This window comes from Aotus nancymaae, unplaced genomic scaffold (genome assembly GCF_030222135.1).
Source record: "Aotus nancymaae isolate 86718 unplaced genomic scaffold, 86718_ANA_hifiasm-v0.15.2.pri h1tg000002l, whole genome shotgun sequence".
Taxonomy (NCBI): Eukaryota; Metazoa; Chordata; class Mammalia; order Primates; family Aotidae; genus Aotus; species Aotus nancymaae.
The window spans coordinates 50,478,227-50,493,508 of record NW_026988413.1 but is presented as its reverse complement, the minus strand read 5'-3'; the positions used below and the strand labels follow the sequence as shown (position 1 = coordinate 50,493,508).

Sequence of the window (15,282 nt, the reverse complement as noted above, 5' to 3'; positions counted from 1 at the left end):
CATGACTCTTCTCCTGGATTACGTGCAATTTGGAATTGATACAATGTATGGCCAATAAAATTCATAAAGAAAAACAACGTGAGCATTAATCAGCTCAGTAACTGACTTACCCACAGATATGTGTTTGGAAGTGCCGAAGAAAAGGTAGACTATGGCTGGGAAAAAGGCTGCATACAACCCATAGCCTGGGGGGACGTTGACTAGCAGAGCAAATGCTAAACCTGTAAACACACAAGCAGCAGGGTCCTTATTTTGTGCAAGAGGAATCAAAGACATTCTCATTTTGTTCTTAAGGTATTTAGGATTGGACCCTAAAAATAAGTTACCTCGTTAATTCAAAATGTATTAAAGATGTAAATGTAAGAAGTAAAACTATAAAACTCTTAGAAGAAAGCATAGGTATAAATCTTTGTGACCTTGGATTTGTCAGTGGTTTCTTAGAAATGACACCTGTGGCATAAACCAGTGGTCCCTAACCTTTTTGTCACCAGAGACTGGTTTTGTGGAAGATAATTTTTCCACTGACCAGGGAAGGGGAGATGTTTTGGGAATGATTCAAATGTATTACATTTTTTTGTGTACTTTATTTCTATTATTATTACATTGGAATATATCATGAGATAATTATACAACTCACCATAATGTAGAATCAGTGGGAGCCCTGAGCATGTTTTCCTGCAACTAGATGGTCCCAACTGGAGGTGCTGGGAGACAGTGACAAATCATCAGGCATTAGATTCTCATAAGGAGCACGCAACCTAGATCCCTTGCATGCACAGTTCACGATAGGGTTTGCACTCCTTTGAGAATCGAATGTTGCCCCTGATCTGACAGGAGGTGGAGCTCAGGTGGTAACGAGAGCAATGGGGAGTGGCTGTAAATATAGATGAAGCTTCACTTGCTCACCTGCCACTCACTTCCTGCTGTATGGCCCAGTTCCTAACAGGCCACGGACCTGTACTGGTCCATGGCCTGGGGATCGAAGACCCCTGGCATAAGCAACCAATGAAAAAACAGATACAATGGACTTTTACAGTTAAAAAATGTGTACTTCAAAGGATACTATCAAGAAAGTTAACCAATAATTCAAAGAATGAAAAAGTTATTTGCAAATCGTATATCTGACAAGGGTCTGGCATCCAGAATATATAAACAGCCCTTGCAAGTCCACAACAAAAAGATAAATAATGCAATTTAAAAATGGGTAAAAAATTTGAATAGACATTTTTCAAAAGATATACAAATGGCCAATAAGCACATGAAAAAAATACTCAATATTGTCAGTCATTAGAGAAATACAAGTGAAAACCACAATGAGATACCACTTCACACTCACTGGGATAGCTAAAAGAAAAAAGATGGACAATAGCAAGTGTTGATGATGTGGAGAAATTTGAACCCTCATATACTGCTAGTGGAAATGTAAAATGGTGTAGCTACTTTAGAAAATAAGTTAGCAGTTCCACAAATGATTAAATATAGAGTTACCATATGATCCAGCAATTACATTCCTAGTGATATACCCAAGAAAACTGAAGCACGTTCACACAAAAATTTGTACACAAATGTTCAAACTAGCATTACTCATAACTCGTAATAGCCCCCAAGTGGAAACAACTCAAATGTTCATCAGCTGATGAGTGGATTAAAAAGAAATGTGACGTGTCCATACAATAGAATACTTATTTGTCCATAAAATGGAATGAAGTACCAATACATGCTACAATATGGATCAACCTTGAAAACATTACAGTGAGTGAAAGGAACCAGATACAAAGTGCCATGTGTTGCATGGTTTCATTCATATGAAATATCCAGAATAGGCAAATCCATAGAGAAAGGGTAGAGATGGGGATGTGAAGTGAATGGGTAAGGGAGTTTTAGGGGGTGGTGGTGGTGAAAATGTTCTGGAATTAGTGGTGACAGATGCACAACCTAGTGAATATATGGAAAGCCCCTGAGCTGTACACATTCAAAGGATAAATTTTATGGTAGATGAATTATATTGAAAAAAAAGTTACCTTGTAGTACGGCCACCATCCCTGTGCTGATACCAGAAACGATGTCACTGAGTAACCATTCCTTAAACCGGTATGCTGGCAACCAAGACGCTATGGGGAGCAAAGAGAGGACGATTCTCTTGGCCCTTTGTGTAGAACAGCTGAAAACACGGAAAGCCATAGGTCAGTCAATTAATATCAAATTTTAAATTCAGTACCTAACTGTAGGTGGGAAATTGGTAAAGATAGTAATATGCTAAAGATTAAACTAGTAATTTCACTCTCAGTAATATTCTTTACCCATAGTCAGCTGCCCTCTGGTCACCAACAAAGGATTTTTAAAAATGCCTGCTTTTCTTTAACCATAATAGAGCTTATTTGTCATCCTCAGCTTGAATCATGCAATATTTCAAATAAGAATTTGCCTCTGTCCCCATCTGTTAGTTGTCTAATCGGAAAGACTGTGTTGATAAGCTGAGGTGGGGTTCATTTTCAACACTACCTTTCCAACTCTGGGAGGGAGTAGGAGGTTTGGAAACCAGAGGAAAGGACCGTAGGCTGTGGACTAGAGCCAGAAAGGAGAGTTGGAAAGTTCGAAAATTTAGGTGAAAGTGCTTCAAAAATATATTCCTAATGCCAATATCTTAAAAAATATCTTACCTACAACACACTTTGAGATGATCCAGAAATGTCTTATGATGTCTGTCTCTCTTTTTATGATCTTCCTCAAAAGCATTTGTAGAATACACTGGTCTGGCCACAATATACTGATTCCCAAAGGGTTCAATCATTTTGATTTTTCTGTTGGCTGTGGCAAGTTGAAGACCTTTGGAAATATGTGGTGAACACTTCTTCTTGCCTTTAGCAGTTTAAAATGCCTGAAACCAAACAGAGCTTGCTTCTTAAATAACTCAGAGATAATGTGATGCAATTTACAGATGAGTGAGCTCTGAACTGAATGTTACCACCTTTTAAGATCAAAAAAGGCAGGATTAAGGGACCTAGATTGTGTTTTGTGACAGCGATATTTTATTCCAGTGAACTGGACATGGCTTTTTTAGGTAGGTAAACAAGAGCTTTTATTTTATTTTTTAATCTGCCAAAAAGTAACAAAATTGACTGAATTTATGAATCACTGAGTCAATTTTTTTACTTGCAAAGCGAGATCCTCTCATCTTTTTTTTCCCAGAAATGTTTCCAAAGTTAAGGTATTGGAGTATTCAGACAGATTAGATTTAAAATCTATTTATTGCCCCTAACTCCAGTCCAGGCTGTTCCAATTTACCCATCAGAATTTTAAAATTTGATTTTTTTACCTTGTAAAATTGAAAATTTGTGAAATTCAAAGGTATTATCTATTTCAGTTATTTCCTTATTGTTTCTGGGAGTTAGAGTTTTACAATTTATAGTTAAGGAAACTATGGAACAAACTAAATATTATTTGGTTACTTAATTCATGAGTGATAAGGTCTTTTTAAAGGAATGATCCTGGGCAAGTTACTTAACCTCTCTGAGCCTTGCCTGCATAATGGGGATAACGATATTCAAGTTTCTGGTGACTGTGAAGATTAAATAAGGTTTCCAAAGCATCTAGCATACATCTAACACACTATAGGCATTCATTAAAGGGTAGTTATTATTTTAATTATTAGCATTTTCTACACAAGATGCTTAAGTTTTTTATTTTTATATCAATCCTGTTTCTATTATACTTAAAAATCAATTTTACAAAAATTTTAAATGCACATCACCAAGTTAGCCTTCACAATTTTTTGAGGCAGTTACTCTTTATTATTTTTTTATTATTATTATTTTCTTCTTACAACTGAGAAGATAATTACACACACCCTGAACCCACACTAAAATAGAAATACTTTTTCTTGGGACATACCGCTTGTAAAATAGTAAAAATAGTATCTGCATTTTCAGACTTCTTTGCTATCATTTCTATGTCACGCAGCTTCTCTATTATTCAATATAAACATTGAAGAACATTCCAAGTAACTTCTAGCACTTTTCCCTCTAATCTTGGTTCTGTATTAGTACTCATAATGCCCAAGTTTGTTCCTTGCTGAGTGTATGATTGACTATATTGTTTGCTGAGAGTGACAGCAAGGAAAACCGAGCTGGCCCCCCAAGTGGAAAACCGCTCAGGGTGTTCTAAAGTAGTAAACAGTATATATCATACACCAGCTAAACTAGTTCTTTAAGCACAGGATATGTGACCCTGCCCCCAGTGGCTCCCTAGTGGAAAATGCTTTCTAGTTCGTCTTTGATCAGTGGTAAGCAGGCACCAGGTGCCTGCCTAGTTTATTTTTATTCTATGAGAAAGCCCAGAATATCTGGCTGTTAATAATAATCACCTGTTCAGAGAGAATAAATACGTGGGTCAGAGTCCGCTTGAGAAGCTGAGCTCTGAAGGCTGTTAGCCCCCTGAGGCTCTAAGCTGGGATGGCTGTCAGCCCCTGCGATGCTCAGCTCGGAAGGCTGTTAGCCCCCTGATGTTTCACTTTGCTGTTCTTTGTTTCTTAATTCCTTCAGCGCTGCCTGGGTGGGGGTCTCCACAACTGAGCTGGTCTTGGTAGTTCCTCAACTTCAATCACAGTGATTAATAGAATTATCTCACACTAAATTGTGTCTTGTTACACCATGGCCTCATATACCTTATGGGATTTTAGGCATGTTTGCACTGCTCAAGTTAGAACCAGGAATCAGATGCTGGACTCTACTGCTGGCCCCACTTGACTTCTCTTTCATCACTGATTTTTCTTTCCCACCCTATTTCCTAGCCTCTTCTAAAGTCCTCTGTGCTGACTTCTGACCACAATGTACTGCACCCCAAATCTCTGGCTTGACCTTCAGAATTTGAGTTTCTTTGAGCTCAGTTATGACTCCTTTATTATTATTATTATTATTATTATTATTAGAGACAGGATTTCACTGTCACTTGGGGTAGAGTGTAGTGGTGCAATCATAGCTCACTATGGCCTGTTAACTCCTAGGCTCAAGCGGTCCTCCTGTCTTCTGAGTAGCTGGGACTACAGGCGTGAGCCACCATGCCTGGCTAATTTTTAAAATATTTTAGTAGAGATGGGGATCTTCCATATGTTGCCCAGGCTGGCCTCAAACTCCTGGGCTTAAGCAATTCTTCTGCCTCAGCCTCCCAAGTAGCTGATTGGTGCACCACCAGGGCTTTGGTTATGACATTTAGATCCTCCTTCACTATGCTTTCTGGGCCTCTCCTCCCCTGCCACTCCCAAGTGCTTGTTTTCTCTTTAGTTTCTATCCCCTCTTCCATCTCTCCACCCACATTTCAGAGGTCAAATCCCACTAACTAAATAGAACTTCCCATTGTCAGAATAACTTGCTCACAAAGTGGAGGTGACTTGTGCATTGTGGTACATAGCATAGATTTTTGTCTTTTTTTGCTGATTACCAGCAACATGATTGGAGCATTAATAATTAAGATCTAATCTATGGTGTAACATTTATGACATCTTGGATTTCTCACAAAGGTATCTGCAGTATCTTATAAGAGCGACTTTAACCCTGTCAAGGATCCAACCTAGCCGACCTTAGGATGAAGAAGACTTCAGCACTGTGTTTTTGTAATTCTGTCAGATGGTACTTTGAACGGGGGAAAAAAAGAAAGATTCTACTCTTTACTTGCTTTCCTCATGCTTTCCTCAAGGAGTTCACAGAAAGTTATTAGTCATCTTCACTAAAAAAGATCTTGAAGGTACTTATATTCTTCTGGTTGTTGTATGTTTTCTCTTTGCTAACTTACAGGTTTTTTTGTTTGTTTGTTTTTTTGCTGATGACAGTGATGGGGTAATATAACTTCATTTCTGATCAGCTTCTTCTCTGAGGATGGCTATGGCTGGCTCTTTAATGGGCTTTCTTATACCTCCAGCTGGATCAGGAGCCTGAACTCTGCCTGTCCTGCCATTAAAAGCCTCCTCCTCACCCTCCAGCACTGCCTGCAAGGTGACTGCTCAGGGAAGGAATCAGGGAAGCTTAAGAAATCTTTCTGGACAGGTGTGGTGGCTCAAGCCTGTAATCTCAGCACTTTGGGAGGCCAAGGCGGGCGGATCACTTGAGGTCAGGAGTTGGAGACCAGCCTGACCAACATAGTGAAACCCCATCTCTACTAAAAATAAAAAAATTAGCCAGGCATGGTAGCGGGCACCTATATTCCCAGCTACTCAGGAGGCTGAGACAGGAGAATTGCTTGAACCTGGGAGGAGGAGGTTGCAGTGAGCTGAGATTGTGCCACGCACTCCAGCCTAGGTGACAGAGCAAGATTCCATCTCAAAAAAAAAAAAAAACAAGAAAAGAAAGAAATATTTCCGGACTTGAGGTCCGCATTCCAGCCTTTCTTTTTTCCCGTACCCATCCCCACTTCCAAAAGCTATAGGACATATAACATACAGTGCTGGCCTCTGAACCAACTACCCCAATGGAGCCTTTGCTGAAGAGATGTTCCAGATAGTCATAAATTAATGCCATTCTCCATGTCATTATTTCTGAGATTCTTGAGCATAACCTACTTTAATTAGGAATTCAAAAGAGATTTTCTTAACTTTTTTTTCACCTGAACAAGTTATGTTTTCACCAGAAATTCTTGGAAAACACTTTTCTCTGGTTCCTGGAATTACAATTCCCATTTCAAATATTACACCCATATTGATGTAAGTCTTTTCATGTTCTATTTTTCATGGATCTCTGGGTTTCTTAGGGTGTCAGTGGATTTGCCGGGATTGAAATTCATTCTCAGGGTCCCTTTCTCTTACTAATTTTAGAACTTCAAGCCTTATTTGTATATATTTCCACTTTTATTTGCTTCCCTTTAATGTGCTTTTTATGATTTTTTTGACCTTTGTGAGATATATATATATTACATACACAGACACACACATAGACATTCATATACCTACATACCCTGGTGCTGTGGCTTAGTCAGACATATTGTTGTTCTCTGCTTTTTATTTTTTGAGCAGAAATTTAACCCCGGGATTAATTTCTGAAGTTCAGTTTCTCAATTTAACTATTCCCTTTAATTAACAACTTTTTGATATTTCTAGGGATTGTCATGTACATACCTCCCCACCCCTCCAAATTCTACCCATTTTCAACCTGCAGGCTGGCCTCCAATTATGGGAACCTCCACTCTGCCTGCCCCACTCTGCTGACAAGTGTCTTATGACCCTGACCTTTCCACTCAGTGTTTATCTATTCTGTTTGAGTCTTTCAGAGGTCTGCCCTTTTTGCTGGGAAACAACTAATTTGAACCAAGTTGCTGATAAGCAATGCTAGGATTTGTCTTCAGTTAGTGGTCACTTGAAGCCAGCAGACGAGCAAGGGTGCAGAACACTTCCCAGCCCCTCTACAGTCACATTAGATGCCTTCACTCAAGGCAGCTCTCAGTAGCATGATCCCTCCATGGCTGTTCAAGCTGAGGAAGGCTTTCATAGAGACATCACTGAAAATGCCATACTGTGCCTGAAATCTGCTGAAAACACGACTCACCTCACGAATCTCAAAATATCCCTGAGCCAGTCAGTGGAAAACCACAGGTAAACCAGCCCTATTTCATGAATTAGTCATTGGACAATGGGAAATACAGCAGTGTCCTGGTAACTGTACTTGGGGGAGTGGGTGAGAGATGGAAGAACAAACAAAATAATTGCTCCAGTGAGCACCTTGAGAGGGATCTCCATCAGCAGCCAGAGAGGAATCAGAAATCAAGCACACAAGAAGCTCCACATTCTGGTTAGTGCGAGGCTGGTTGGAAGCAGGGAAATGATGGCATCAGAATGAGAGGGGGCCGGACTGGTGTTTGGAGGGGAGGGGTCTCAGCACTGAGGTTGGCAAAGAGAGCTCAGAAGGGGTCAGAGGCTGGGGTGGGAAATAATTGTTACTATTATTTTCCATCACTTCTATTACCACATTGTCCAAGACGCTGAAAAAGGAAGTTAAATCTAATTTAATTGGGAGGTACAACAGAAAAGAGTGAGACTTGGCCAGGCGCAGTAGCTCATGCCTGTAATCCCAGCACTCTGGGAGGCCGAGGCGGGCAGATCACGAGGTCAGGAGTTCAAGATCAGCCTGACCAACGTGGTGAAACCCCGTCTCTACTAAAAATATAAAAATTAGCCACCTGTAATCCCAGCTACTCAGGAGGCTAAGGCAGGAGAATCACTTAAACTCGTGAGGTGGAGGTTGCAGTGAACCGAGATCACACCATTGCACTCCAGCCTGAGTGACAGAGTAAAACTCCATCTCAAAAAAAAAAAAAAGAAAGAAAGAAAAGAATGAGACTTTGGCAACTAAGAAGACCAGGTTTCAAATCCTTGCCTCACCATACTTTAACTATGTTTGCTATGATGCAAGTCTTCCTTCAATTTTCTTTTCTTTTTTTCCCTTTTCTTCTTCTTCTTCTTTTTTTGAGATGGAGTCTTGCTCTGTCACCCAGGCTGGATGCTGGAGTGCAGTGGTGCAATCTTGGCTCACGGCACCCACCACCTCCCAGGTTCAAGTGATTCTCCTGCTTTAGCCTCCTAGTAGCTGGGACTACAGGCACCCATCATCACACCTGGCTAATTTTTTGTATTTTTAGTAGAGACATGGTTTTCCCATGTTGGCCAGGCTGGCCTCGAACTCCTGGCCTCAAGTGATCCACCTGCCTCGGCCTCTCAAAATGCTGGGATTATAGGCACCCAGCCCAAGCCTTCAATTTTCTAATGGCAAAAGGTGGAGGCCATTATTTTCCTTCTAGGGCTGTTCTCAAAACTGAAAGTAGAGTATACAAAGGGAGACTTCTTAGCCTTAAGTTCATAGGTAACAGTCGCAGGAGTGAGCTTAATATTGACTAGACTGAATTTACAACTGGTCCACATGACAAAAGTCAGCTGGAACGTGTTGGAAAATGTTAGTGCTGCCAACTTTTCTATGACTTTATGTTTACCCTGAGCTTATCTTTAGAAGTAGCAGTTTTCCATTCTTATCCCCATTTGTTTTAACCTAGTTTTAAAATAATCTATCTGTCTGAGCTTCCTAGAATGGCATACAAGGCCCTTCCTGTTTTGGCTCTGGTCTATCTCGCAAGCTTCTTCATTCCTCCCTCACAATTGCAGCAGGTTCCTAACAAACACACTGTGATATTTAACAGCTCTGTGTCTTTGTACACATGATTTCCTTTGTCTGTGTTCTTCTCCTCCAACACCTGGTAGATTCCAATTCATTCTTAAAAATACTCAGCACAGCTGGGCACAGTGGCTCATGCCTGTAATCCTGGCACGTTGGGAGGCTGAGGTGGGAGGATTGTTTGAGGCCAGGAGTTCAAGACCAGCCTGGCCAACATAAAGAGACCCTGTCTCTAAAAAACAACTCAGCTGACCATTAATTCATTTCTTCATTCCTTCAACAAACATGTATCAACCTATTGTTTGTAAGGAATTCAGTGTCTAAGACAGTTGCAGAAGATAAGAAAATATGGAAAGGCTTCATGGTATCCCTAGATAGAGCTAAGCATTTCCTTCTTGTAAGTACCTTGTATATATGTCTATTCCATGTCATACAGTATGGCCATTATTTATGTTTCTCTCCCCTTTAAGACTAAGTTTCCCAAGGGCAAGGCCCAAATCTTAACCATTTTTTCCCCTTTTCCATAGGTCCTATGACATAGTAAGTATTAAAGAAAGTTTGTTGAAATAAACTGAACTGTGAGCAAAAGATATATAAATGATACAGACCTAACTCTAAAGTTTACATACACAGGAGAAGTGCCCAAAATAATTGGTGCAGATAATAAATTGGAAGAAGGGATGTGAATGTGGGTTAAAGTTAGGAAGGTTTTGTGAAGGAACTGTGACTCTTGGGTTAGACTTTAAAGAATAGGTTTGGCAGGAGTGATGACAAAGCAGTGGGGAATAAGCAAATCATGTCAGAAGACACTGAGAGATCCAAACACTGAAAGAGAAGGTTTTGTTGGCTCATAGGCTAAACCATTAGAGAAATGCTGGGATGCACCATAGCAAGGGGCTTCGCACCCAGTAGGCTCACAGAAGGTGAAAGAGAATCCCTGGCCATTTCTGTATATCTGTGAGATTTTCTGAGCACTTTCACTTTTCTTCCTTGAGTGTTACTGTGTGATGGAGGCAGAGAAGATAGGCTGTATTATCGCCACTTTACAGATGAAGAATTGGAGATGAGAGAAGATAAATGATTTTCCCAACTTTCCAGAGCCAGGATGAGAAGCTACATCTTGTGAATAACAGACTCTCTCCACTACATGTTCTCTGCTACATGTTGAATGTCGGGGGGCTTGTTAGCCCCTATCCCCAAGAAAGACAAGGCAAGAGAACAAAGCTCCAGGTGAGGCACCCTCAAGGTCCTTGCTTTTGAGCACAAAAGCCCCACACTCCTACACTCAATATCCACAAACACAAAACATAAGCCTGGTGGCCTGGGGCCCAATCTCCTTGGGGTGACTTGGCTTTTCTCCCCCTTGCTTCTCAACAAAGTGACACAGAGGCTAGAGGAGGCTCTTCTTTTCTCTTTGGAGAATCAAAGACCTTTACTGGAGAGGAGAGCTACAATGTATTATTATATATTTATTCCTGTCATTGAAAAATATTCATTCTCATTTTCTGAATGATTTTGTTTCTTAGTCAAATATGAGCTATTTAGGAGCTTTTCATACATTTGTTCATTTATTTATATGCTTACTTATTCCCTTATCCAGCGGGAGAAAACAAAGTATATGTTATGTTAACCCATTTTACTTGTTTCTGAAATCAAATTAGTTGCTTCCTAATTTTTCATTAGGAATGATCTTTGGCCGGACGTGGTGGCTCACGCCTGTAATTCTAACATTTTGGGAGGCCGAGGCGGGTGGATCACCTGAAGTCAGGAGTTTGAGACCAGCCTGGCCAACATGGTGAAACCCCATCTCTACTAAAAATACAGACAGACAAGGTGCAGTGGCTTATGCCTGTAATCCCAGCACTTTGAGAGGCTGAGGCAGGTGGATCACCTGAGGTTGGGAGTTCAAGACCAGCCTGACCAACATGGTGACACCTCGTGTCTACTAAAAATACAAAAATTAGCTAGGTGTTAGTGGCGGGCACCTGTAATCCCAGCTACTTGGGAGGCTGAGGCAAGAGAATTGCTTGAACCTGGGAGGCAGAGGTTGCAGTGAGCTGAGATTGTGCCATTGCACTCCAGCCTGGTTGACAGAGAGAGACTCTATCTCAAAAACAAAACAAACAAGCAAACAAACACAAATATAAACAAAATTAGCCAGGCACAGTGGAGCGTGCCTGTAGTATCAGCTACTTGGGAGGCTGAGGCAGGAGAATAGCTTGAACCTGGGAGGCAGAGGTTACAGTGAGCCGAGAACCTGCCACTGAGCTCCTGCCTGGGTGACAGAGCGAGAATCCACCCCAGAAAAAAAGAATGATCTTTATGCAGCCAATTTCATGACACTGTTTTTCGAAATGACCAACTTACTTCAGAAAAGAGAATTGTTTAGTCCAATGATTTAATAAATTGTTCCTCACTTGCATATATAAAGTTGTATAATCTTTTCCTGACATTTTACAGAATAAAATAGATTTTTATCTTGGTAGAGTTAGTAATGTATGGAATAAGTACCCATACATTACTAAGTATATTGTATCATATTATGTTTTTCATCTTATATTTTCCTACTTCTGGCATAGGGCACTCTGCTACTTTCCAGTGACCACTTTTTCCCCATCTCTTTTCTTTCCATTCTCTATCCTTCTTACTCCCATTGCCTTTTCTCCTCTTCCCTTTCCCTTAGTCCAAGTCCAAGTCCTAGGAAGTCCTGGACTTTCCAGGGCATCTGGCAGATAAATCTCTCACTTCTAGACCAGATGCCCCCCACCGTCTTTTTCTTTAAAAGACAAGGTCTTGCCATGTTGCTTAGGCTGACCTCAAACTCTTGACCTAAGCTATCTTCCCGCCTTAGTCTCTTGAGTAGCTAGGACTATAGGTACATGCCCCTATGCCTGGCTAGGACCAGATGGCCTTTCTGAATCTGTTCTACTAGGTGATTCTGTCTCCTGGAGAGACCCTTTACTTAAAGCTTGCTTTTTTTTTTTTTGCCAGCCCTCAGAGAAGATGATCTATCTATAAAGTCAGATTTGGGTGGAGAATTAAGGGAATTATCTGAATAATTAAAGCAAGAACACTAACATCTTTGAAAAGGCTGTTTAAGACTTAATGATGCCTACAACCATTTACTTGTTAAATTAAAGGCTACTTAAATATTTAATCCATATTGCTAGTGCTCCAGACATATGTGCATCACTTATTAGTGAATTCATTCAAAATATTCACACTCAGGGAAAAAACTCAAGAACATAATAATAACTTCTAAATTGACTTTGATTAGAAAAAATACCATTTTCAAGGAACAGAAAACAGTTTGAATATAACAATAATAAATTTGGTTCCTACCTGACACATGCTCAGTGAGGAATTTCAGCAACAGTGGTACATTTTCAAGATAAAGCTCTAAGTTCTGGTTCTAAGAGGCAGTGTTCATCCACTCAGGTCTACAGGCTCTGCATGCATCCATATGCATAGGGATGTCTATATATAGGATATGTAAGACAGTGGGCAAATTACCTTTCTGTCAGCTTTAATAATTAACTTTCATTAACTTTTACAACAATGAAAAGACTGCAATGTGGTCTTGACCTTTGAGACTTTGATCAGCAGAAGTGATGATGAAAATTGCTTCCTCAAGTTCCTTGTGAGATTAACCTACCCATTGCACTTGTGCGTATCTGAATTTCATTGGTTTGCAGAGATTTGCACAGAAGATGTGCACGTGGACTTAAAGATCTTCTTAAGGGTTATCTTCCTGACATTTTACCAACCAGTTTAGATGAGAGTTTAGTGGTGGTGTTTTTAGCTGGATGACTCCATGGAATGTCTCATGGGCTGCAAAAGAGTGGTGTATAGGTTAACTCCTGGTATGATAAAGGCCTTTATAAGGACACTCACCCAACTCCTGGCCACAGGCCATATATGCATTCCAATGCTGCCCCCACCACAGCTCTTCCTAAGAGCAATAAACCTTATGTTGCTAAACACAATGAATACTTTCAACTCTCATCTTACTTAAAAGCATTTGGTCCTGCTGACTACTCTTTCATGAACTCCTCTTCTTATTTTAAAAATTAATTAACTAATCAATTAATTTTAGAGATGAGGTATTGCTGTGGTCCCAGGCTAATCTCAAACTCCTGGCCTGAAGTAATTCTCCTGCTTTAACCTCCTGAATAGCCGGGATCACAGGCCTCAGCCATCATGCCGGGCTAAAATCTTCTCTTCTTAAAATGCTGAAACAATTTTTTGACACACTTGTTTTTCACCTCATCCTTTTGCCAATTTCTCCTCTAACTCTTTCTTTGGCATTTTCTAAGATTCTGTTATGAACTTGCTTCTCTCTTGCTACCCTCTCACCCTATATAAGAATTCCATGGCTCCCAGCAATATTCAGATTTCTAACCCCAGCCCTCTAGGGTCCACATGTTTAACTGCCTACTCCACATCTTTGCTCGGATGCCTCGTAGGCATCTCAAACACGACACATCCTGAGATTAAAACCTCTTGGTCTTTCCTCCCGAATCTGCTCCATCTCTAGTCTTCCCCATTTCAGTAAAGAATAATCCTCTTTACTCATGTCAGAGAGCTGGGAACCACCTCTGACACTTCCTCTTGCAGACCTTTCCCCACCCGCAGCCAATCCATCCCTAAGTCCTATTGAGCATGCTTCCAAAATACATCCCAAAGCCATCGCTTTTCTTCATCTTCACTCTTATATCTTGCTGCACTTCTTGCTTCCTCTCACAGCCTTCCCAGTCTCTTTACCACTCATTAATCAGAATGATCTTTTCACACTAGTCCTGTTTGTGGGGCTGATGATTACACGGAGGATAACAGGCCTCCAAAACCTTTGCGTGATCTCCCCCTGCGCAACTCTCCGACTTCATCTGGCCCTGCTCTTACTTTTGTTTTCTCCACTCCTTCCATAGTGGCTTCTTGTAGTCCCTGAATTTGCCAGCTCTTTGCAGGCATCATTTCTTCTGCTTAAATGCACTTCTCCCTCCCTCTCCGTTTGGCTATTACTTAGCTTCAACATCACTTTCTCAACGAGAACCCCTTTGACTGCTCAGTCTCAATTAGCCGCTCTTGTGGCATTCTCTCATGGTATTTTTTTCAGTTTCTTGGTTAATTTGCATGTACTTTTTAAAACACAGCATCATAATTTTAAAATACACAATTATTTACTTAGCTAATGTTTGGCTCCCTCATTAGAATGAAAGCCTCATGCAGGCAGGGATTTTGGTGAATTCACTACTGTATGCCCAATACCTAGAATGAATCTACCACAGAACAATGACTCAATAAATAGTGGTTCGATGACAGTTCAATCAGTGAATTATGTTTGATATAAGACAGTTCCAAAAGAACGTGGACAGGTCACTGGCGCTTGTTAGAAATTAACCGAACCTGTGTTTTTAAATCTGGCTCACACCTGTGCTTACTGTGTAATTGAATGAGCTGTGGTGTCACTTATCATGCTTTTATCAATATTAGCTGACTTTAATTAGTGTTTTCTATGAACTAGGAACTTGGCAATGTATTTTATTGAGTTTATCCCATTTAATCCTTATAACAACCATATATAGCTTAGTATTTTTATTCCTATTTTACAAATGAATATACTGAGATTTCATTTGTGGTAAAATCTCAACTTTTAATTTTTATTGGTTTTTATTGAAGCCAGTTAGAATCCAGAAAGCCTAACTTTGTCATGTCTTTAACTATTATATATTACTGCTTTTTATTGTTTTAGCATATGTACAGCACATTTACTCAGAACCACTATGCATTGATTAAATTTTGTATTTAGGTTTGGTTGATAAAAGAACTGGAAAATATTGCACTTAAAAGTAGAGGCTCAGAATTATTGATCAGCATAAAAATGATTTGTTTTAGAAGAAATAAGACACTTTTGCAAGATTAATGGATACAAACTGAACAAAGGCAAAATATTACACTTTATATATTGCATAGTCTATAACCATCCTGTATACTAATAATAACCATGTAGTAAATGTAATAAAAAGAAGATATTGATAATAGCAACAAAAGCTACAAAGATTAGTAGAAATAAATCCTTTTTTTTTTAATTTTTAAAAGATAAGGTCTTGCTCTGTCACTGAGGCTGGAGCATAAT

The 15,282-nt window shown here is 40.0% G+C and overlaps 1 protein-coding gene across 1 annotated transcript in view; it reads right to left on the bottom strand.

Moving 5' to 3' along the window:
• Positions 1–12,614, bottom strand: part of SLC26A3 (solute carrier family 26 member 3) — a 39,358-nt gene extending 26,744 nt beyond the window's left edge. The window contains exons 1-4 of the mRNA XM_012455914.2: positions 12,489–12,614; positions 2,661–2,878; positions 2,022–2,161; positions 111–221 (exon numbers count right to left, since the gene is read on the bottom strand). Coding sequence (XP_012311337.1) covers positions 111–221; positions 2,022–2,161; positions 2,661–2,791 — 382 coding nt within the window. The 5' untranslated portion in view covers positions 2,792–2,878; positions 12,489–12,614. The remainder of the gene's footprint in view (positions 1–110; positions 222–2,021; positions 2,162–2,660; positions 2,879–12,488) is intronic.
• Between the last annotated feature and the right edge of the window lie 2,668 nt (positions 12,615–15,282).